Raw genomic sequence first — 25,721 nt, forward strand, 5'->3', positions numbered from 1 at the left:
TCAGCTGAAGCATGATGGGTGGAAGCATGCTGTGAAGAGAATTCATTAGGCAGGAGCAAGCAATGTTAATTACTTTCTGGTTGCTCTTCCTCTTCGTTTTTGGCTGTAGAAAACAAAACAAGTTATAAGACACAATGCACAAAACCCCAGCCCAAGGATGATGTCTACATTTCCTGCAGGACAAATAATTGCTGCATTCTTTGTGAGTTTTCTCAGAGGAGAAGCAAGAAATCATTGAGACCATGGAGTTAAAGACAGTAAGTAGGGAAATACACAGCTATCCCCCAGAGAAGCCTATCATACCAGCCAGAGCTAAATCTGCTCTGCTGGACCTTGATGGACTTTAAGCAGTTCCTCAGACATGGCTTATAAGAATGAGATGACCCTGCTGCACAGCAGTCACCAAAAGCCGTTACTCACCAGTTGAACCCTTGACAGTTGTGGGTTTGCTTTTGTGTCTGCCTTTCTCTGCCACCAGGCTAATGGTGTATTCTGTCCCTGCCTCCAACCCTCGCAGGATAAAAGAGGTGCTGTCCACAGGGATCTCCACTTCGTTCTTCCTTCCAGAGGGACTAACGTAAATGAGGCGATAACGATCAAACTTGGCCACTGGTCTTCTCCAGCGAAGGGATAAGGTGGTTTCAGTGGGGTCACTGATTTCCAAGTCCTTGGGGTTATCAAGATCTACAGGTCAAAAAAGCAAAGTTGAGGTATCTCTGAAATGTCTTGGGACAGTTTTTCAGGCATCTGTAGGCAGAACAACAGATAGCCTGGGTGTCCAGCACCAGCTCAGTGTTTGTTGGAACATCTGAAGCCCCATTGCTTGATACAAGCAGAGGATGATGAAATTCTCTTTTACAGACAAACCACACTAGAACAAATTTCCCTCACTTACACTCACTTTAGCAGGCACTGCATGGAGGCAGAGGCAGAATTTAAGCCTTCAGAGAATTTACCCGGGAAATGGGGGATATGATGAGAAAGACCCTGGATTTGAAGGGGAGTCAGAACTACCACAACCATTGAGACTGTGCCCTTTGTCAGATCAACCTTTTGACCATAACCACCATTCCTGCCAGAAACTCTCACAATTAGAGGATGGCCAGAGTAATTATGTAAACATAATTATCATTAATGAGGTCACCTGGGGATGAAACTCCCAAAGCATTAAGACATTCTCATCAAGGAACAGGAAGCCAGATTCAGGGATCAAGACCTTTGGAGAAATATTTTTCTTTCCCTCCAGGGAAAATGTCCCATTGGAACAGAAATGAAATCAACAGGTTTCTAAAATACTTCTTACAGAATTACTTGGAAAGGAAAGAAACACTAGAGTGACTCCACATGACTTGCTGCTCCCTCCAGAACACAATGGAGGATCAAGCTACTCACCAGTGCCAGCATTAATGGTAGCAGGAGCACTTTCCCTGTCTTGTCTCACTGCTGTCACTCCAATGCCATATTCAGTTCCAGGCCTCAAACCTAAGGGATGAGGAATAGAAGTATGAGTTCCTGTCCATGGAGTATGCCTACAGTCATCTATTTAAATAAGGCAATCAAATTTAATAAATCTTTTTTCCATGTACATGCCAAAGGATAAAGACTATTGCTGACTGAGATTGTTATTTTGGCACTGTGCGTTGGAGACAGTTTCTACTTTCAAGAGTTTCTACTTTGAAGAGTTTCTATTTTCAAAAGTTTCTAGTTTTCAAGAGCTTACTGCTGCCAAAAAGAAGCAGGCAGACATTCATATGACATGGAAAATGTCCCATTATCTATCTTGCAGGCTGGTAAGGCCACTTGCAGGTGCACAGAAATGTTGCAGACTGACATCAGCAAATAATACCATCCCTAGCACAGGCAAAAGCCTTTTGAACTCAGGGTGTGAAGCCATCTCCACAAAGGTATGGAGCTGCCTAGAACTCAGGGAACCACTAGTGGGATGCAGAGATGCTCAGGAAAGTGAAATGGCTGCACACCCTTGGATGGTTAGTTACACATCTTCGGGTGTGTAAATATATATCACACATATTTTAATGTAATTGCTTGTACTCACAACGTGTCACCTCTGCTTGTGACTCTTATGTACAGGGACCAAAAGGACATTTTTACACCACTACTCTCCTCTAGGGTGATGGCAGAGGCATGACATTAACGACAATCCCTCCTTATCCCTACCTGTGAGTGTAGCTCTGGTTGTTGCTTGGTTGCCCTTTGGCACTGTGATCTCTGCATGGTCTCCCCCAGAAATGGGAGCAAACTTAATTCTGTAGTTATCAATATTTGCATGGCTGTTCTTCCACTCCAGAGTGATGCTGCTGTCTGTCTGTGACACCCGCTTCAGGTTTCTTGGAGCATCCAAATCTGTAATCAATTAACCAACCATTAAATAAATACTGAAATAAGTTGCTTATGACAGTACTTTTTAGAAGGTGAAATGATCAAAAAAGCTGAAGTTAAGGTTCCTCTCACGTGTTCTTAACTACATCACCATGTTCTTGACTACATCAAGCAGATTTCTGTCAGCATGAAGTAGAGAGTTCATTAGTCTGGGAAAAGTATCAGTGGAAAAAAATTCAACTTTTATGTCCTGTGTCAAAAATAATATTCTCAACTGTAGTATTTTTTTTTTACTTTTTATATACTAGGCTTGTGGAAAAACATTTGGATGAGAACACTATTTTTCCTTTGCAAATACCTCAGCTTTCAAAAGACAAAAATGCTGCTGAGAAAAAAGAATTTCTCATGTCCAGAATTTCTGCTCAGTATATATCTTGGATTCATGGCTGAAAAGAACTCAAAGCAAAAGGTGATTATAATGCCAAAATTCAATGGGCTTTCACTGTTCACAACCATAGTACACTTAGATCTTGCTCTGAATGAAAAAGACACATTTTAGGATAAAAAGGGGGATATTTCTATATGTACCATTTACTCTGCTCCCTCAGTGCATGAAGCCTGGATAACATACTAGAGGACCCACACTGTTATAAAGCATTCCCAGGATCACTAAGGAGCAAGGTAAACTTCTAAAAGCATAAGAGAAAACATTTGTAGATCAGAAGAATGAAAAGAAGCAAAATTCTCTGATAGTGTTTTATGCATTTAGACAAACAGAAATAAGGTCTTAGGTGGAACAGTAACCATGGAAGGTATTTAGCTCAGTGGGCAGGCAAGTAATCCAGAGGAATTTATTTCCTGAAGTAAAGATTTAGGGTCTGAAGATCAAACCCTAAATTTAGAGTGTGATGAGCTTCTGTGTTTCTTAATAGCATCATTCTCATTTTCAAAATACATTTTGATCCTTTGGGAGCCTAAATATTTTGTTGACCCATCAGGTGTATAAGACATGGAAAAACATTGCCCATTTCCAAGTACCTCTGGAACAGTGCTGATCCTGTGTTGATGAAGTTACTTTCAACTCAAGCAACAGGACTCACACAGCACAGGAAGACTGCTGGTGACTGCATTACCTTCCCAGAAGTTTGAATTGGTATCCAAGCCTCTTACCTGTGACAAAGACTTCTTTCATGGGGTCGCTTTGCATGTCCCCTCGACGAGAGATGAGTGTCACTTCATACTCTGTGTGCGGCCTCAGGTTTCCAATCGAATATTGGTTTTCATCTTCAGAGAGGTCAATGGTTGTCCTGTCTCCTGGAATATCCTTGGGACCATAAATGAGCTCTATGTTTTCAATTTCAGCCAAGGGTTTGGACCAAGTGATGAGAGCTGTGGTGTCTGTGACATCTTTTGCCTCAATCTGGCTAGGGGCATCAAGCTCTGTTACAAAGAGAGAAGAAGGTGGGTTTTAAAGAAATCTTGTCAGAGAAATCATACACATTCTTGTGCTTTTAATTCCTGATTCAGAACAAAATTAAAATATGTGGCTTCTACCAAGTGAAATTATCTTAATTTACTCTCATTCTTTACTTTCTATAGTTGTAGAAGAAAGTACCAAATTGAGTCAATTAATCAGAAGCAAATTCATCAAAATTCATTAACATCACAAGCTGCCAAAGGAAGGACAAGCAAGAACCGTGACAGGTTCTCCATCTGCACAATAGAAACTCTCCTTTAAATAATTTCTTCATGCAAATACCATCAGGATGAAAGAAATTCTAGTTCCTGTTGATGTACTTTTTGAAAAAAACAACTCTATACTTCTTGCTGCCTTCTAGCTAAACACAGCTTCCCTCTCCTCTTCAAACAGGTAGTTTGGAAAGGAATTAGTTTCTCCTTGTGCACTCTTCATTAGCAGCTCCACTACTTCCTTTTTCCCTGCCTGCCAATTCATAGCATAGAGCTTGGCTTTCTCTTTCTTTAAAAACTCCCTGACCCACACCAAGCAGTAGCTATTTTGTTGTTGGCATGACACCAAACAAAGGTTGTGCTTACTTGTGGTTATCACTCTGGAGAGTCCTGGTCCTCTGGTGTTGTTTTTCACTATATGAAGGGATACATTATACTGTTGTCCTGGTGCCAAACCTGGCTGCATATAAGATGTCTCTGGCCTTTTCAAGCTGCTAGTTATATCTCCATTATCATCCTTTTTCTGTAACACATGGAATATTCAGTTAGTATAAATGTAAACAAAAATGAAAATAATCTAAGATCTTTCACATATATGACCTCTACACAAGAACAACTTCTGCTTTACCAAATTACGGAAGACCAACTCCCAGCCATCAAATGAGAAGTTCAGAGGATCCCACTCCACCTGGACAGATGTTTCTTTAACAGATTTGAATTTCAGACCTTCTGGAGCTGGCAGATCTGTGACAGAAAAAAAAAGGATATCATTACACAAGCAACAAGTTACCATAAAAAGGGCTCTGGGAGTGGAACATCTTTCCACCACTATAAATATCTGCAGTGTAGGGATCTTCAGCTGATATGTTTAAACTCTCTTCACCGACAGTTATTCTGTCATTGGAGAGACATTCCTCTGACCTCTTTTAGATTTCACCTTGCAGTAAAATAAATTTTGCCCTAGAAATCTTTTTCCTCTTGAAAGATGCTTAGCATGGACATTTGAATTTAGGTGAGATGAAACCCACCCCAGGTTTCTAAAAACGAGCACAGTGACAGAAGTCAAAGAGCATCTTTTGAGGCTGGTGGTGTGCACAATAACTGTGGTGTGCACAATACAAAAAGGAACATAAACAACAAATGGACAGACTGGCAGATAGAAGGTAAGTTGTGGTAAAACACTCTGATGATATAAAACAAATATAACCTCCAGTTTAGTTAAAACAGTTTGAATCCAAGTTATTTCATATTTCCCATGCTGCTACGTTTTCTTATTTTTTCAGGAAGTATTATCAGATTTTATAAATACACCTAATGAAGAAGTAGTCAAGGATCTTAATTTATAAAGACCCCAAGATGTTCATTGGGAAGTACTGCAGAGGGCAGAAGAGCTAATGAGCTGTACTTCTAACACAGTCATTGGCATTGGAAAAGAACAGAAAATGAAAGTGCAGCAGGATGTCTGTGTCCAGAACAGAAGAGTAATTAAAAATAGAAAATACAAAAGAAATAATACCCTAAAAAAAAAGGATTGCAGATAAATAAATACTGCAGAATAAACAAAAGAATGAATACAGGGAATATTTCACTCACATGTTGCTACCCTGGCACTGACAGGAATACTCTTCTTGTTTTTAAGGATTGCAAAGACACGGATGAAGTATTCTACACCTGGCTCCAGTTCATGAATAGTGGCTGCTGTCTGGTTTCCTGGCACAGTGAACTGCATATCTAAGCCACCACTGCTGGTAGGGACATAGGTGATGAGGTACCTATTGACAAGGTTCTCATGCTTCCATTCCAGATTTACAGTTTTATCTGTTACGTTGGTCACAGTCAGTTCAGTTGGAGGAGACACTAGGAAGGAAAAGAAAAAAAAAAAACAACACCACACTTACAAGTTTTCAAGACTCAGATAATAATTGCTTAACCAGTTTCACTTTTTCCCAGGAACAGTTTATAGGAATTGTCTAACAAACAGGGAATAGGGGAAGCCACGTCACACAAATTAGCTGCTTGAAGAAGGGAATGCTCAGCTGATGAAGCCTACAGACATTTCCAGAAATCATGAGCCAATTTCTACTCATAGACTTGCACACAACTTATGGCTGATGATGTCCCAGCTCCTTCTCTCATGGCTACTGTGTCCCTGGGCATTCAGATGTTTAATTCAACTGCCAGAAACACATGATTTTATAGCTGGAAGTACTGGGGTTTGGATACACAGAATTGCACTGATTTTCCAAAGTAAAATAAAGCATGATCATTTTTTAAAATAGTTTTTATGGATTACTCCACATTCGCACGTGCGAGAGCACAAAATGTGGCTTGGGAATCTCCCAGAAGCAGGAGATGAAAATGAGAACTTATTTTCAAGGGTATTCATTGTGTTTTATAATGTTCCCAATCCCAAAGTACTCTTTGATTACTCTACAAAGATCTTTGAAAATCTCTCCCCTGGGATCTACTAAAGAAAACTACCTCCTTTACAGTGTAATACCTGTCACTATGGAGCTGCCAATTTTTTCAATCAATTTCCATAGAGTCAGTGGTAATGGGAAACTAAGCATGTGGCTTTAGAGCTAAGTTTCCAGCTGATTCCATGATTTTACTCTAACATACACACACATATATATGCGTACATACATATATTTGTATATTTATCTGTATACCTATATATATATATATATATATAATCAAGTTTTGCTTCTGTTAGAAAAATCTATTTAGCCTATTGAGAGACAGCCAAGGCCCCCGTATTAATCCTGAAATTCTGCACTGCAATATTTGCAACACCTGGCAATTCCATCCTGACAGCTGTCTCACAGTTCACTCAGAGAGGACAGCAGGATTTTCTGTGTGCTTTGCCTTCACACTGCCCTCTGCCTCCACCAGGGCTCTAGCTCAGAGATCTGCCTTCAAAGCAAAGGTGCTGAGCCCTTGGGGTCTGTCACTTTCTATTATCAGTGCTGTATGTTTCATTTTCAGCTCCTACAGTAGTGATGGCAGTGTAAATGCAAACCCCTTTCTTACCATCCAGCATGAGACTGGGAACCAGAACGTGACTGTAAGAAACTTTTGAAACCCAGACTCTTTATTCACTGGCATTGATTAGTTGCATTGCCTCATTCCTGCAAAGCCTTATTCTTTACTCAAAATTCAATCCATATTCTTTTGACTAATCCTGCTGAATACCTAGGATCGTCACTCCAGATACATCTCCCTCTTCTCCATAGCTAGAACAATTTCTTTTAAATGTTGGTTTGTTCAGTTTTTTTAGCATCAGGAGATACTATGAGAAACTGAAAGGTTATGGTGATGAATCCTAGCCAGTGCTAGGTACAGGTCCAGTGACATTGTGATGGGAGCAAATTTGGAGATAACAAATGAACTGCACCACCATTAATGGCATACTGGCTTGCTGACACCAGCAACCACTACACTATATAGCCCTGAAAAATAAGGGAGACAAAGAGCTTGCTACCGGCGTTATTTCTCTGATTCAGGTGTGTGGACTCTTATGAAGAAGAGTGGCAACAGGATCCAACTGTATGGAAAAGGCTCATAGGGTGTCTGAGGATGCTAAATGGACACACGGAAGGGGTTTAAAAAGGACATTGCAACCTACCATGGGAACAGTCGTCCCCCATGTACCCGTCCTCACAGACACACCGTCCGTTGATGCAGCGGCCCACGTTGTTGCAGTCATTGGGGCAGGAGTGCTCACGGCAGTCCTCCCCCGTGAAGCCCTCATGGCACACGCAGCGCCCATTGACGCAGCGCCCGTGCTGGTGGCAGTTGTTGGGGCAGGCCAGCTCGCCACAGTCCTCACCGGTGAAGCCATTGTCACACTCACAGCGCCCCTCCACGCAGCGCCCACGGTTGTGGCAGTCCTCAGGGCACCGCAGCTCCCCACAGTCCTCCCCTGTGTACTCCTCCTCACACACACACTGCCCGTTGACACAGAGGCCGTGGTTGTTGCAGTCACTGGGGCACCGCAGCTCCCCACAGTCACGCCCAGTGAATCCCTCATGGCACACACACTGCCCATTGACACAGCGCCCGCGGTTGTGGCAGTCGTTGGGGCACCGCAGCTCCCCGCAGTCCTCCCCAATGAACCCCTCGTGGCACACACACTGCCCGTTGACGCAGAGCCCGCGGTTGTGACAGTCATTGGGGCATCGCAGCTCCCCGCAGTCCTCACCCAGGTACCCCTCGTGGCAGACACAGCGCCCACCCACACAGCGCCCACGGTTGTGGCAGTCGTTGGGGCACCTCCTCTCACTGCAGTCGTCCCCCACAAAGCCCTCGTAGCAGACGCACAGCCCGTTCTCACAGCGCCCGTTGCCGTTGCAGTCATTGGGGCAGGTCAGCTCCCCACAGTCCTCCCCCGTGAAGCCCTCCTCGCAGAAGCAGGTCCCGTTGACGCAGCGCCCGCGGTCAAAGCAGTCGTTGGGGCAGATGAGCTCACTGCAGTCCTCACCAGTGTAGCCCTCGTCGCACACGCACTCGTTATCCACGCAGCGCCCACGGTTGTGGCAGTTGTTGGGGCAGAGGGGCTGGCTGCAGTCCTCGCCGGTGAAGCCCTCGTGGCACACACACTGCCCGTTCACACACCTCCCGTGCGCGCTGCAGGGCGGGGAGCAGAGCTCTGCACTACAGTCCGGGCCGCCATAGCCCTCGAAGCACATGCACACCCCGTTCACACACTTGCCTTGGTCATTGCAGTCAGCCGGGCAGGTGAGATGGCTGCAGGCCTCGCCAGTGAAGCCTTCATTGCAGATGCATTTGCCCTGGACACAGAGGCCCTGGTTGGAGCAGTGGTTTGGGCACTCGGGTTCAGAGCAGTTGGGACCTTTCCAGCCAGGCTCACAAATACATCCGCAGATCTCAATGCTGTAGTTGCCATGGCCACTGCAATAGGGGGTTGTGTCCAGACGACCTGTACCAACAATCAGGAAAACCCATTACTCCCTTGGCTCTGGAATGTGTTAAGCAAGTGTCACTCACACAACCTAAAAATGGTCTGATTTTACACAGTCACATCATTGTTCTGCTTGGAAAGAACTTCTGAGATCACTGAGTCCAACCATATCCTAATTCTACCAACTATTAACCCAACTCTACCAAGTCCAGTGCTAAACCATGTCCCTCAGCACCACATCTATATGTTTTTTAAACATCTCCAGGGATGGTGATTCAATCACCTCCCTGGGTAGCCTGTTCCAGTGCTTAATAAAACTTGCAGTGAAGAATTTTCTTCTAATGTCTAATCTGTCTATCAACAGCCATCTTCAACCCTGCCAAATTTCTTCCATGACTCTTCTAATTTTGGATAGAAAAACGCAGTCTGGGGTAGCACCCTGGCCCAGGCCTAAACAAAGATACACCCATCTCTTCACCACCAGCCTGCAATAATTTTTCCCAACTCCCTACAGGATATAATTTCCAGAGCTTTTGAATGAGAATTCCTCCTCCTTCCTCCAGTGAGATTTAGTTTGCCAGCAATGCTTTAATTAGCACTAATGCCAAGGAAGAGGCCCTACCAGCTACTTGGTAAATGAGCATGCTGGATTCCTCTGCCCTTCTCAAAATCCCTCTTCCACTGACTGAGCAGCTTCCTTGACTGCTTCATTAGGGCATGCACCATGAAGCAGTATTCACCAAATCACTCCAGAAAATAAAAAGCCAGGCAGCTTGTTGGATCATCAACTGTGAGACTGGCTCCATGCTCAGAGAGTTATGTTACTGCTGAGAAGACCTGTTTTCTCTCCTGATTGGCCAATTTCTTACCACAGTTTAATAACCAGCCGGAAGGATGCCTTTCCCCTCCTTCTCTAACTATTTGTGATTGTCTGTTGCCTTACGGCCTGCTGTATTTTATTGGTCTCTGTTAAAGAAAACTTGGAAATGAAACTGGTTACATTGGCAGCTTACTCAAGGGGACAAAATGTAGAGCCAAGAGCTTGGACTGCATGAGTCTTAATCTTAACTATGACACAGATTGTCACCATGCCCAGGTGCCGTACATGTTGAATGCCACAGCTACCCAGCAGCCCAGGCAGACTTCTGACCCATAGATTCATAAAAAACTGAAACATTGTGAATGAATGTATCTTGCAAGCTGGCCAAATAAAGTCCTTGTTTTGATTAAGTTTCAAATTTAACAGGTTGACTTTTGCTCATTCCTGAAACAGATATGAGTATCTACTCTAAATAAGATTCACAGACAGTACAAGAATTTCTCAAAGAGCAGCTCCCCAGTCTGCCTTACCTTCTGCTGCCTGGGAATTGGGACAGCATCCAGCCCCACTGGCACACTGTTCCCGTAGGGAGGATACCAGCCCCTCCAGCTCCTCTAGTCTGCTCAGCAGATCCTTAATGTCTGGGGCAGCTGCACAGCCACAAGCCCGACGGGGGATGTTAATACGGTGTGTGAAGACAATCTGGTTCCCCTCATTCACTGTGTGCTCCTCATAATTCTTGACGGGTTCAATTTCTGCCTTCAGGTCTGCATCACCACTTGCTGTATCCAGATCCACAGAGCAAAGGGAGCCAACAGGCAACTTAATGTTGTAGACATGGTTAAAAACCACTGGCTGATTATCCTCTGGCAAGGTGACGTTTAGCCCAGTCTCCCGCTTCTGACGGACAATGCGCTTGATGAGTCCCCCACTGACATGTTGGTAAAGCAAAGCTAAGATTGCACAGGCCAAAACCTGGGTGGGGAGTCCCATTGTGGTGTTCAATTCCTTTTCAAAGCTGATGGAGTCCTGTATATGTTTGGCCTTTGCAGAAAGTGGAGAGCCAGCTCAAACCAGGTCAGGTTACCCTCTCCTCTCCTGGCACACTTGTTGCCTGAAAGATGAAGGAGCAGTATTAGGGATGAACCACAGCTACACCACCACCCAACAACAGGCTTCAATATTTCCTCTTTCTCCTCAGTTCCTTTCAAATTATATGAGCCAGGGGAGCTGAAAGACATCTATTGATTTCCATGCAGAATCAACCCTCCAGCATGGTGAGACCCAAAACCAGCTAATGGTCAGACTAAGTAAGTGCATCTAGAAAACATAATCTTAGAATTTGGTTTTCTTTCTACTCCCAGGAAAGCTTGGTTATACTGTTAGATCAGTGACTGTACTTTCACTAGTTATGAGCTCTTGAAATGCCTCTTGTAATGGAGGGGACAGCAATTTGTCCTCTAAAACACCACAGTTTTAATGATAATTCGTTTGTCAGATGGGAGTCTTACTTTTTCAACTTTTCTGCTTCCCTCACAATGCCGAGATCATTTTTTCCACATGCTATCCCAGCTGCTTTTGTTAAAGAATAACAATAACACATCAGACACTTTATTGAAGTTCATTTTTTGTAGACAATGTTGAGCTCAAAGAGAACTTCCCTCTATTTTACTGGGGAATAAATCAGAAGTAAACAAGCAGCAATGGAGAGAGACTTCTTATAACTGAAAAGAATTCAGCTTTAAGCCATTTTTAACACTTAACTCATTTGTCCATAAACATCTGCAACCCCTGTCTGCACTAGAAATGATCACAAGGTAGCTAACAGAGAATAAAGGAGACAGACATTGTCCAAGTCTCATTTGTGACTCAGGCCAACCCCTAAATTGGGTTGAGAGTTCATGAAACAGGATTTGAAGTGGGATATTGCTCTCAAATACTCCCGCTTGGGGCTTGCAAATATATGGGAAATCCATACACTATACACTTTTTGCCCTGAGAAAAGGTGATATTACTGCTAAATTTGGTGCCTAATCCTCAAACAGTTATTTAAGGGACAGGCTGCTTGACAGATGCATCACCAACGGAAAATGGAGCAAACTGGAAACAGCTCTGCATCTGATTCTCATTGGAATTTAGTGAAAGTCAAGCTGTAATTTCCTTATAGCCTTCAGAAATCCCAACCTACAAGAATACAGGTCTTGCCCAAAGCAAGAAAATTTACTGTAGTTTTTTTCTGCTGACTGATGAGAGTTTACATATCATACAATGATTCAAACTATTTTTTTTTTTTTAATATGTCTGGAAAATGAAAAAACTGCTTATGACAAGAGCCACTGTCACCTTCACTGTTGATGACAGTCACATGAACACCATTACTTTTACTGGATACCCATTGCATGAGAGTCAGCCAAACGTCTCACCCTACAGATAGTACTGGAAGACCACATTTATCTAAGCTGACATAATTTAGAAGTTTGTGGAGAAACATCGTGGTAACCTGGAAGCAGCATTCCCTGGTATTTGATCTGTGAACTTTGTGTTTTGACACCTAGTGTGATGTCTGAGCTCATTCACTTCAAGTGTTTCTCATCTGACCTGCCAAGGACCCAGAAGGATTAGCTGAGCTGCACTCCTAGATCTAAGATCTATAAAACGAGACACCTTCAGACAATTATTTACACATTAGCCATACTTTTGGCTGGAAGATCAAAGATGACACCCTTCTCTCCAACTCCCTTCTCTTACACATATCTAAACAACAAATTGGACCACAATGGACCCCCCAGGAACAGGCTGTTTTGAGAGAAATGAAAGCCACAGCAACTGTCAGGCTCTGTTATTCCTTCATTTTTTCTTCACCTTCTTCCCTTAAAAATAGTTAATATAGATTGTATTTTAAACCTGCTTCTTGGAGACTCCCTCTCTGCCTTGTTTGCAGACACCAGCTGCTGGGTTATTTACAGGTACCTAAAAGTCTTGCAGCAAGAGTTTGCAAAAGAAGATTACTCTTTTCATGCTTGAGTTTGGCCGTGCTATAGTGCATATATAAGGAGCTGGATGATGTTGTAGTGTATCTCTCAGATATGTTGAGAGGCTTTTATGACCAAGAATGGGTTGATTTTTACAAGCAGTTTGTCTAATAGGGAATATTACTCACCCTTATGAACTGTGCTCATCATGTCTTCTTGCCACCCCAGCTACAACAGAATTGCTTCAAAAATCTTGCCAATTATTATATAGTTCTTCTGCAAAATATTCTGCTTGTCAGGCAGAAGAATAAAGTCTAGCAGCTCCTGTTCTCCCAGTCTGATCACTGGCCATGGACACTACCTTCACTGGGCAGGAGTTATCTTTTACTTCTCACACCAGAGAGACTGTGCCTCTTCCCTTAGGCACAACCACAACATAAATAACAACAAAATGTGTTGTGGCCTCTCAAAAATGTCTCAAATTTCCTTGTCCAGGATTAATGAGTTGTATACTGGCACCAGATAAAAAATAGATCCAAGAGGGTGTAGCTCAGAGTCATCTGAGACTGATGTGCACATATTTACTTCCAAGAACACTTAGACTTACCCATCTGAGTACAACCTATGCAGGTACAGGCTGAGCAATGACATCTTGGAGCACTAACACTGGATGCACCAGCTGTCATTGTAAGAGTATTCTTTCTTTTCAGAATGTGCAAGATCATCTTTAGACCCCAGAAACTTAACGAATGATAGATATTAACTTGTTGGTCTAGCTGCCCAGGATAAAGATTCAAGTCTCTCTCTGACAAAGTTGCTGTCCATTTCAAAGTGACATGAAAAGAAGGCATTTGGCAACGGCTCAGCCCCTGGGCCAGTAGTGGTGTTCAAAGTTTGGAATCTCTGCAAGAAGAGCTGGGTTCAAGTTCAAGCCTGAAGAGCATGAAGTTATTACATATTTTTTTTCACCCCTGCCACAGGCTCAGTCTCAATCTCCTCTCTACTCTGTCTTGGTTGGCTCAGAGCATGCTGCTATCCACTGTAGAGATACTTTGGCTTACTGACAAAATCAGAAGCTATGACTCCAGAAGCTAATCATGGCATTTATGTAGAAAAAGTTTCAGCAAAAAAACACAAACAACCTTGTCTAAACTCTAAAAGTTAGATGTTCTAAGAGAAAAAAAAGACCAATCCTAGAAAAGCACTTTTAAAAATCTGATCACTAGCTGGTGATACTCCTAATCATACACTATGGCAGTTAGATGGACTGTCAATAGCACAAAAGAAAGAGAAATTTTTGTTTCCGCTGCAGCCCCTTTCATCTAAGGATCTGAAAGCACATCGTAGTCTGGTTGTCAAAAGCTGAAAAAATGTCAGGGTTATTTTTTTGTGTTTAGACCTTCCTTCCCTACCCTGACATTAGAACTTTTTCAGAATGTTTCCATGTAATTAGATACACTTCTTAACAGGAAATTTTCAATCAATCTTGAAAAAACCCAGGAATCCTGACTCCCAGGGAATACTAAGCAAAAATAATATACAAATATTTTCCTTCCCCAAAGACATAATTGCTGCAAACCAGCAGGTGTGAGAAACTAAATTAATGTTTACATAGTTTAAAGTTCTAGTGTTCCACTCTAGTCTCTCTGGCAAATTCAGGAGTGACAAAGTTGTGAGATGATTTGTAGGTACATAGAGTGATAAACATGCAAATGAGAACCCTGTGCAATTTTAATCAAAAGACATTGCAGCAGTGAAGAAATGGAGGTGTTAAAGAGTGTCTCAGCTGTACTTCTTAAAGGAGGCAGAAGGCTGATGAGATTTGCTCAGACACTCTCTACATGTCATGACTTGGAAATCAGACTTAAAGAAGGCAGGAGAAAAAACAAATATTAAATGAGAAACAATTCCTTTCTAAACAGATACTTCCAACATTTCAGCAGAAGGGATTAATTATTGTCAGAATATATTGGGTTCAATTACACTGTGTTATCAACTTCAATAAAGGAGCAGTGGGCTGGATTCTGACAGAGAGGAAGACTCAGTTGGAGAAGAGCCAGAGCCCTCTGCAGAAAACACAAAACGGTGTCATTTGAGGTTTGTTAATTGCTAACCCCAAAATTATTTTCTGTGATCTGTTAACTGAAGAAACTTCATGTTTCAAGAATCCCACCAAGGCATGATCTGGCCATGTCTTCCCACAAGGCTGGGATATGCAGCAGTGCACGTGTGCAGGCACTGGCTTGATGATATCACAATGCTCTTCTCTTTACCTATTGCCATGCAGACAAAAGAACCATGTTAGGAATTTGATCTGACCCAGAATATTCCCTCTTTGCAGACACAGATAATCTGTGCATTTCCCACAAGAAATACTAGCAGTGCTGTTACAGAGGATTAATACAGTGAAATTGTTTGCCAGAGTGCTTTTATAAGGCAAGGCTTCAAAAGATGCAACCTTTTAAAGAAAAAGTGCTAAGGTGGATTTGCCAAGAGCTTGTGACTCATGAGGCTCCAGGCATCTTCTCAAACACAGATGGATTAAGTTTGAAGCAAATTGAAATGTTCTTAATAAAAAGATACTGGGAAGGGAGAGCTGAAAGTTTTGACATGGCAGGCCAACACACGAACCATTCTGACTTCATCATCTTTCACTGCTGTTTCCATACATTCATAACTAAAGAAAATAATTTTCTTTCCATCCCTAATTCTAACAGGGCAAAAGAATCAGCAGGGATAGTCAGTGTAGGTGAAAATACATTAAATCACAGTGGACAGCAGAAATTGGTAACAATTCTAAACCATCAGTACTGAATCATTACTGCAGAAATCATCAATGCCAAGTTGTTGCTTTTTGTTTCTTCTTCTTCTTTATTTGTATTGTATTCACTGAAGGAGAAGAATTTTAAGGCAGCCAAATCTAGAGTAATTCAGAAAATCCATTGTGTTCCCCAAGGCCTACAGAGAAGGGGTGTGCAAAGAAATGTTGCAGTTGCTTCAATACCAATTAGACACCACAGACACAAATAAGTCCTCAGGATGTGGAGCTCCAAACGGAAATATTCAGAAATTTTCTTCCAATGAAGAGAAGAAATGAGGATTGTAACTGTCAAAGAAGAAAAGAAAGGAACTGATTCCCTCATTCTCAAAAGTTCTGCCACAAAATGAAGTGTGATAAAGTGCAATTCATCCAGTTTCCAAGTTGCACAGTGAAGACTTGCTTCTAATCTATATTCAAACAACTTCACTTCTGCCTTCACAGCCAGCTCATGAAGAAAAATGCCCTGCATACCCTCTAGTTTTCTTTTAAAGAAATGGCACATTTTCAAAACCTGCAAACAGTTACGGTCACTCAGTGACCACCCCTCAATCCCCCTCTTATAAAGCACAAAATACAAAGGCACTTATATGAAAGCCTTTGCCACCCCATTCTGCTCCAAATTTGCAGAGTGAACCCAATCCTGGAAGTTAAAAGGAAAGAAAAGTATTAACCAAAAAGATCTTGCTGTCTGGGGATGTCCCACAATGGTGAAAAAGAGGGAGAAAGCAGCTACTGCAACAATCTCTGCAAGGAGGAAGAGGCAGAGAAGAAACAGCTGGGTTTTAAAACACATTTGTTTAACTAGAGAAGTATGAAATCCAAAGATAAAGGGTGGTACAGGTATTAAAATCCACCTTCTGCCACAGAAGTAGTTCAGTGATGTCCATAGCCACAGAACAAGGATCCCATGGCATCCCTGTGTGCTGAAGGTGTGGCAGAAAGCCTATTCTCCAACAGTTTCTGTGATTATAGCAAACAAAGCATCATTTCTCCATTTTAAATATGGAAAACAGAGACACAGAGAGGCCAACACCAAGACACCCAAGCTCCTAGAAACCCCTGCATTTCAGCCTAAGTGTTTTAACCACTGCCAGGCTGACAAAGCTGATTCAGCTTTGCTGAGACCCATCACAGTAGTTCAAACACAAGCACGTCCCAGAAGGCATTTATAGCACCTTACAGCCCCAGACCCCAATATCATATTTTCCTTATCATAAGTCTGCCTTTTTGACTTAAATCCTTTTTATTGAAGGGCAAGCTGGCAGTTGGTGTTTGATGTGGGTAAACACCTGCAGCTCAGAGCTCCAGATACACCCTGAAGCCACCTGTGTTTCATCTAGAGCTGGCACCACAGGGTTAAAGGCAGCCACTCCATGGGAATGAGAGCACTTACAAACACAGGCACCTTGAATGCAGAGATGTGAACTGATTATCATAGATAATTCATGGATGATTTCTCACAGATTAGAGTTTTCATGTGCAGAATGCATCCATCATACATTCTGAGGGCCTCATCTATCCCACTGGAATTACTAATAAAAAGAAATTGGCCTTTAGATTATCATAAATGAACCCTACAGTAGATCCTGGTAATCACTAAAATTATGACCAGATTTATACCTCAGACTGTTTCAAAGAAGAGCAAACAAAACAAATACACAGATTCTTTTAATTATTTTTTTTTCCTCCCATTGAGCCCCTGAGGTCCTGCATTAACCACCACTCAGTGAAGGGTGAGCTCTTCACTCCAGTTACATCTTTGGCTTCAGCTATAAGGTGGTATTTCTACTTTGGGGAAGCTTCATAGTTTCTGGTTCACAGATCTTACTGTACATCAACTTTAAATAAAACTATTTGGATTAATTTTAGCCTCTGCTCATTCTACCTTGGCTGAAAAGCAGCATATAGGTAGGACTTTACCAAGGTTGTTTTGGAAGGAATTTTAATTAATTGCTTTGTGTACAATTTAGAATTTAGCAAAGGCTCATATTTCAAAGCCATCAGCATGACAGTGCCACAAAAGGGGAAGGAAAAATAACTCACTGAAGCCAACATCCATAAAAATGTGAAAGAGCTATAGTAAATTCTGAATGATAAGCATAAAAAAAGCCCCACGAGAGACTAAAGCTTCTGTCATACAGTGACTATTTGGAGTTAAATTAGCATGATTATTCCATTATAAATGACTTTGTTTCAAAAGTTTTGTACTCTTAGCCATGGAAAATCTCTCTAGGTCTATCCTCGTTCAGGATCTCAGAGAGAGAACAGACCTTTCCAAACCAAACAATGAGTTTGGCTGGTTTTCAGTGCAGAGCAAAAGTTGAGAGATCAAAGGTGGTCTTCTCCCAGTATCAATAACATCTTGGATCAATAAAGTATTAAATTTAATGAACGAATCTCATTAATTAAATGAAAAAATTAAGTCAGCTGGCAGAGACATGGCTGGGAGAAAAGAACTCCTGAAAATATTCCATAATTAATCATAAGTGAAAAACAGATTATGTGATGAGGCCCCTGAATAACAGGATATTGAACTCAACAACCAAGAGGTATCTTACAGTTTAATAGTCCTAACGACCTTGTTTTGATTTAAGTTTCTTAGGAACTACCTTGGCTGATGATGAGAAAAGAAAGTCTGCCTGAACATAGAACTACACCCCTTGCTATTCCATCCAGAGCAAAGGAGCAGGAACTGAGAGGAGAACCAGGTGTGTGGAAATGGCACCGTGCTGGGACTTGTGAGATCTGAGGTCATTCCTCATTTCTGGCATGAGCTTAGCCAAGTCAATTAGCATCCTGATTTCATTTAAGCCTATGGGAGTTTTGCATCCTAAACAAAGTACAAATAACTAAATCACTCAACTCTTTTTATGTTTCCAGTTGTTCCTCTAGAGATATTCTTCAGTTTACCCCCTATGAAGAAGACTTTCCCTGCTCTCAGGCTTTTTGCCCAAGTTCTATGATCTTCATGCCACAGGTTGTCTCTTAATCCATGTCTTTACTACCTGTATTAGAGCAAGCCCCAAGTGTGTTAATCAATAGTAACCAAGTGGCCACAGTTCTTAAAAAGGTTTAATCACAGTCAGGCCACAAATAGACAAGATTGATGGTGAAAAGGGCTAATGAGATGACTTCAGAAATTATACAGTCTGAGCAGCAGAGCTGCTCTGAAATTGCTACCATGTTGTTTAGGACAGCTGGGTGTAAGGTACTCTTATTCAAGCTACACCCACACAATTAAATATAAAATAAATTCATTGTTTCCTTTCAAGCCATTCCAGAGGTGAGCCATCATGGGAGGAAATCAAACCTGTGTTTAACATTATTGAATGATCTGTCCTATGAAAATGCTTTATGTTACTATAAGAGATTTCCACTTCAAGTGTGCTGGTGCAGAGGAGCAGCAAACAAGTCAGCAGAACCTGCACACCTTCTATTCTGCCCACTGCCCAGGATGTGTGAGGGGCCACTACCCCTGAACTTTGTCTCCTGCAGATCACTTCAAAGCTGTGTGTTCAGACTGCCATGGTGAAAAGCAGCCTGCTGGCACTTCAAGAAATGTAAAGATGTAACACGCTCTCATGCCAGCTTGAACTCTCAATCTAAACAACTATAAATATCAACTGGAAAACCTGAAGAACAAGGGTTTGCAACAACTGCTGTCCCACCAACAGGTAACAGAAACATTTTGCAGAATTCACCTTTATGGGATCAGATCCTAAGGAAATGGCTGAATCCTAGAATATCTCAGCTCCTCTTGGCTGGTGTCAGAGCCTTATGGCTCTTTGAACCCAGTTGTGTGAGAAGCATCAAACGTGGCATTAGTCAATAGTTATATTTAGCCACCCAGAGTCAGAAAGGGACCCACACTAAACACAGGAATCCAAAGCTCTTAACTCATCTCTCATACCACCAGAACTAATAAAATTATCTCGGTTCAAAAGGAATTAAGGTAACTGCTAAGTTACTTACATGCAGAATTAATCAGACCATGCTCATAACTTGGTGTTTAATCTCTTATGTAATGCACTGTTAAATGTGTATAATTAGAAACAAATAAATGGTACATCTCAGTGAGCTGCAGATATGTTACTGCCTTCCAACATGCTCAGGGCTCCTGACTATGGATAATGTGGCTTATAGCAAATATGTCTCCAGCTTGTGACTTGGCAGGATTTTGCCTTTTTAGTTAATTTTGCTTCAGCTGCAGAAGCCTTTTCTGCCTTTTCTTGGATACCATAAGATTTCTGCTGCTACACCCTGTCCAGCAAAGTGTGCCAAGCTAGGAGGCTGCACTGCTCTCCATGTCTTCCTTTTCATTCACAGGGGCAACACAAGCTCTGTCTTTATGCCAAACTGAAATTTCAAAGCTCAGGGCCAGAAATACTTCCTCAGAAGTCCATACAAAATGATATCCCAAGGTTAACGATGCTGTCCAATATCTGGTGTGAGAAAACCTGCCAGCAATGAGGCAATACAATGGTGTCACTTCTTATATGTTAGGGAGGGATGTGTGTCACCTTCTGGCAAAGGGTTAATTTTGGGAGTGCTTTGTGTGACCCCACAAGGTTTCCCAGAGCCAGCTCCTGTTTGCCAAGGCTCTGAGTGCCCAACAAAACCAAGACAGACAATGGGAGCTGTGAGTGAAAACCAGACTTGCTCCATGCCTGCAAACCAGTGCCAGAGCTCACCAGTTCCAGGAGGGCAATGGTCCAAAGGCAGGGTCCAGCCAGCAGCTTTTGAGTGCACTGCAGGCTGTTTGTGACCAGGAAAATCTGCCTCTTGTGTTGAATTTCCATACATGTTGAATCCCAGTGACTGAGGAAGACATTGGCAAAGCATATGCCCTTCCAAAAGGAAGCAAATAAAGCCCTTCCCTGCAAAGGGAGCTTAACATTTATTTTGGGTGTGCGATGGAGTCTGAATTCATGTGATAGAGTAATCCTGTCGATGAGGTCATGTGCTCCCCTCAAGGGGCTTCTTTGTACCCCGGGTTAGTTAGCAACGCTTTTTCTGTTATCAAGCATCTGATTAAACTCACAAAAGAAGGGTCTTTAAAAAACAGTCTCAGGCAGAATTGAGAAGTGAATAAATAAATTGGTTGTGGGTTTTTTTTTTTTTCTTTCTTTCTTTTCATTTTATCCAACAGGAAAAAGAGAAAGGAATAAGATGGGAAAAGAGCACAAGAAAGGGATTCATTGTTCTCAGATGACAGAACAAAGGTCTTAATCTATTTTCAGATTTTCTACAGACTCCAGCCCTGTGACAGATTCTAGTTGCACATATTCCTGTGTTAAACTTCGCCTTGAAGGATCACACTTGCACTATTCACACTGCACAAGCCTCCCAGGAGCCACCCTTTGCCTCCTACTGCTGGAGTGACACAAGACCCACCTTCTGCAATAATGAAATCCTTATCAAAACCCCAGGATTTTGGCCCAATTTTTATTTGACTTGAAGGCAGCCAGCCCTTTGGATGAGACTGTTTTGTCCTGCAGTTCAGACAACTTGTGTAATTCTTTGTAGTAGCTCTTGCCATGTGGCAGGAACACCAGCTCAGGTCTGACAGAGGGAAAGTGAGTTACAACTAAATCATTACTAATCTCCCTTGCAGGACACACCCCAAAAAGTGACCTTAGGTTGGGAGTCTAAGAAGATCAAAGATTGAGTTGTTCTGCACAGATTTACCTGCAAACACTCAAAGATACTTATAAATTGTAAGATATCTGCTCTTAAATACCTTCAATTATTAGAATTACATTATTCCAGATTAATTAGTTGGTGTCATTAATGATCCCCTATATCAGAAAAAAAAACTTTACTCAGTTCCTCTCATTCTGGAATACTTAATTATTCAGTATTTCCCTGTCCTCTCCATGGAATGTCTGAGCAACCAGACAGACATACAGAGTTTGGATCTATAAAGAGAAAACTGTAAAAGAACTGTGACCAAGTGATGATAAACTAACAGGTACAACTATTTGAAAGTTTTTTCACAGCACTTATTTTGCCACTGAAAGATTTGCATTCAATTCTGAAAACTAGGCAAAAAAGAAACTTCAGAAAGTCAGGAGCATTTCTGGATTTCCCTCTCAAGAAGAAATTCCATCCCTGGTAAAACCTTTCTGAGGAAATCTTCCTTGAAAAGAGTAATTTTTCTGCTATGGCTAGTTTTGAAGAAAATCTTGGGGTTTTTTTTTTTAAAAAAGAATAACCACCTCCATCATTTCTTCAACTTCCTTCTTCTACTAAAACACAGAGCAGCCTGGACTTCAATTACTAAGTGAAAAGCATTATGAAATTGCAGTGCTCTTCTTTATCCCAGGACAGGAGGAAAACAAAAATCAGAGAATGGTTTGGGTTGGAAAGGATCTTAAAGATCATCTAGTTCTAACCCTCCTGCAAGGACAGGTACATCTCCCACCAGACCAGGTTGCTCCAAGCTCCATCCAACCTGCCTTTGAACCCTGCCAGGGATGGGGGAGGCACAACTTCCCTGGGAAACCTGTTCCAGTGTCTCACCACCCTCCCAGGGAAGAATTTCCACCTCATATCTAACCTAAATCTCCCCTCTTCCAGCTTAAAACCATTGCCCCCCTCCTATCACTACAAACCCTTATAAAAAGTACCTCCCCAGCTTTCCTCTAGACCCCTTTAGAATTGATCTTAAGTTTATTTACACCTCTAAAAGTGAACAGATGTGCCCGTGGGGAAGACAGACAAGTCAGTGTATTTTAAAACAAGGTTAGACACCAAACTGAATTTTCAGGTAGGAAAATACTTAGCAAATAGTGGCCCAAGAGGCAGAGTTTTTATGGATGGCTAACTCATCATCCAATCCATTTCCTGCTTTATCCTCTTTGAGGACACTGATTCCTCTGTTTGGAAGGCAAGTTCAGCTTATTATACAAAAAAAGTATCGTTACTACTGATAAATAACACTCCCCACACCCCCCAGCATGTTTGGCTGGAAACCATCTTGGCTCAAGATGTGAAACAAACAGCTTGAAAGACTGGGAAAGGAGAAGAAAGAAGAGCTTGGGAGGGGGCAGGGGAGCTGAGGAGACAGATACTAGAGATTTCTCTGTTTTCTAATTCAATTGTACTCTTCTAGTGTGTTGGCCAATTTCACTTTCTCTTTTCCTACAAATCATGTTAGACCAGCTGGTGAATTTGACCTGGGGCACTCCAGTGATTCACAGCAGCTAAAAATATGTCAGTAGCATTTTTTTAGAAATATAGTTTTTGTTTGAGGCAAAGTAAGGATAAGATTACGTCAAAGGGATGTTGCTGAATGAGTTCAAGGGAATCATGCAAACTGAGTGAGTTGGCTGAAGTTCTGTCTCACATTGCTGCTTCTTTCTGCCTTAGAGGTGCAAAGCCCAGGAAATTAAAATGCTGCATCTATAAAATGTACAAGTTTATGGGGTTTTTTTTACAAATTAAGCTTATTCCCTTTATTATGTGAAGAGATGAAGCTCCGAATGCTGAGCTGAAAAGGCCAAAAAATGCTCATTTTGAGTAATTTATTAAAATAAAGAAATTCAGCTGGCATTAACAACAGTGTCTTGTGTTTTGGTGTGATCTGGGTTCTGCAACTCAGGCAGCATAAGAAAAGGAGTGAGCACCTTCCAGATTTGTCTTGCAAGGACATGTCTAAAATGATGGCAGGCAAGGAAGCATGGAGGGCACTTCTGCTCTACCAAGGAGCCTTGGTTTGTAGTGCTTTGAGGATGGGTCCTTCTGGAGAATAGAGACTCTCCTATGAAAACAGGGAATATAAACTGCCAGATACTGCTGACTGATGCAAATATCAACATGGAAACAAAGTTTGAGATTAACTGATATATAGGGCAACCAAAAAATACATTCATGTGGGAATTATAGTTCAATGGGCTGGTGAGGCATAAACTATTCATTTGTAGTATCACTGCAAAGTGAAAAATGAACAGATCTCCCACTAAATTGATTCCCCAGGCCTGGAAAAACTACATCTCAACAGCAGTTGAGACAAAAGCTTCCAAGCCAAGGTCTGCCATCTCAGAGTCTTCTGAACTCTAAGAAGAGAAATTAAGCTAAATAGAACTGCCTTGTTTGGGCTGGATCTTTGGAGAGCCTTGTGCTCTCAGCACAGACTTCAGGAAGTGCTCAAAACCTTGAGGTTAATAGTGTGGTCTCGTGGTTAGAACTGAGGATTGAAACTCAGGCAACCTGCACTGGAAATGTTCTATAAATCATCTGGATTGTCTCAGTTTATCCACTGGTAAAACCTCACAGGGGGAATGATACATCTCAGTGGATTAAGTATTCCAAGAACTTCCCAGGGAAGATACTGTCGAATCCTCACTTCAATAATTAAACATCTTCCTGAAGAGTTCTATAAAATTACCAGAAAATACAAAAGTAAAAAGCAAAAGAACTGGAGTATTACACCCTGCAATATAAGGGAGAAAAAGAATCACAGGTAGGGAAATTTCTTTTGCACTGAAGTCTGACCAGAGATGTGTAGCAAATACGCAGATAAATACACAATGACTTGAAATTCTGGAGTAACAGCAGAAAATTGAAGACTTATTCTCAAACCAAAACACAGGATGTATCAAGGAAATTACCAGAATAAGAAGATGAATCCATGGAAATAAATTACAAGGTTAACAAAACCCACAGAGAAACACACCAGAAAATTGGAGAAAAATCTGCAACTGAAACAAAATTCGTGGCTCCAGTTAATTATATCTACAGAATGTCCTTTCATCTATAATGGTCTCCAGACACTTTATAGAAATCATAGAATGGTTTGGGTAGGAAGGCATCTTAAAGATCATCTAGTTCCAACCCCCCTGCATGGGCAGGGACACCTTCCACCAGCCCAGGCTGCTCCAAGCCCCATCCAACCTGCCCTTCAACACTGCCAGGGATGGGGCAGCCACAGCTTCTCTGGGCAACCTGGGCCAGGGTCTCACCACCCTCACAGCAAATAATTTCTTCCTAATATCTAACCTAAATCTCTCCTCTTCCTGTTTTAATCCATTGCCCACTATTTATGAAATCAGAGGAATCATCCATACATGCACATACACACAAACTTCCCCCATGATGAGCTGTATCCAGTGTCTTCTGCTTTTACACAACTGCAGTGACTCACATTTTCAGACAGGAAGTAAAGAAGAGCCCTACATCCAGCTCAAACCACAGCAGGATTTTTATACAAGCCACAACAAACAAGCTAGTTATTTTATGGGGCAGATTACTCCAATGTGTTACATACAAACTAAAAAAGAGAAACAATTAGGAGAGCTATGGGAGAACTAGCCCCAGCCCCATCTGGTGTAGCTCCCAGTGATTGAGATGAGGCGCAAGTTAACAGGGAATTTGGTCTGTCCTTGGAGCTTGTTTTGTGTTAAGAACTCAGACACTTGAGCATCATTTTCTGAAAATGGGAATTCAGAAAAGAGAAACAAACCAAGCAGGTCAGTGGGGTGCTTTTAAGCTGCATTCAGACTCATGGTAGGGTGCACAGCAATCAGCCAAGTAGAGCAATTTGCTACAGACTTGAGAGAGGGGAAAAAAACAAACCAAACAATAAACAAGAAAGAAAGGCAGGACTATGCATCTGCTATATACTTCTTTTTCTCTCCCATCTGCAAAGCAATCTCTGTTCTTACTGTAACTTTCAGAGCTGGAAGAAAAAAAGCACCGGCACATACAGCCTAGACAAAAACTGTGGATTGGAAACAGCAGGACACATCAGGGATTTGAACAACAAAAGCAATGGATTCAGAAAAACTGCCACTGTTCTAAAAACAGCAGCAGAACTACATAAATGGGTCATCTCAGAAGGACTCTGTGGAAAGCAGAAGGAATGTGTTTGCATCTTCCTTCTGCTTAGTTTCCCACTGAAACCTGTGTTTGCATTTACAGCACAGAAGTGAGTTTTACTTGTTAGTCTCTGAGGACATACGTGGGTCTCCGGACTGATAAACGTAGAATTGAATCAGGTCCATAGCAGGGCTGCCACTGACACTGTGGCCTAGTTTAGTGCCTTTTATAATATATATTAAAAAAACCCTTTTTATAGCAAAAACAACTTTTGTGCATAATCTCACAGCAGAAATCACTCTTGCTTCTGAACTATGTACTGTACCTTTTAATAAA

General features: G+C 41.9%; 1 protein-coding gene across 4 annotated transcripts in view; it reads right to left on the reverse strand.

The window, feature by feature from the left end:
- Positions 1-25,721, reverse strand: part of TNC (tenascin C) — a 72,982-nt gene that overhangs the window by 37,569 nt on the left and 9,692 nt on the right. For 3 of the 4 annotated variants that reach the window (XM_051636727.1, XM_051636731.1, XM_051636730.1), the window contains exons 2-10: positions 10,304-10,887; positions 7,658-8,971; positions 5,623-5,886; positions 4,658-4,773; positions 4,396-4,552; positions 3,511-3,780; positions 2,179-2,364; positions 1,393-1,482; positions 421-684 (exon numbers count right to left, since the gene is read on the reverse strand). In XM_051636727.1, the coding sequence (XP_051492687.1) occupies positions 421-684; positions 1,393-1,482; positions 2,179-2,364; positions 3,511-3,780; positions 4,396-4,552; positions 4,658-4,773; positions 5,623-5,886; positions 7,658-8,971; positions 10,304-10,766 (3,124 nt within the window). In that variant the 5' untranslated portion in view covers positions 10,767-10,887. Of the gene's footprint in view, positions 1-420; positions 685-1,392; positions 1,483-2,178; positions 2,365-3,510; positions 3,781-4,395; positions 4,553-4,657; positions 4,774-5,622; positions 5,887-7,657; positions 8,972-10,303; positions 10,888-23,194; positions 23,329-25,721 lie in introns of all 4 variants that reach the window. The other variant, XM_051636729.1, reaches the window with a different exon arrangement.

This window comes from Apus apus, chromosome 19 (assembly GCF_020740795.1).
Source record: "Apus apus isolate bApuApu2 chromosome 19, bApuApu2.pri.cur, whole genome shotgun sequence".
Classification (NCBI taxonomy): Eukaryota; Metazoa; Chordata; class Aves; order Apodiformes; family Apodidae; genus Apus; species Apus apus.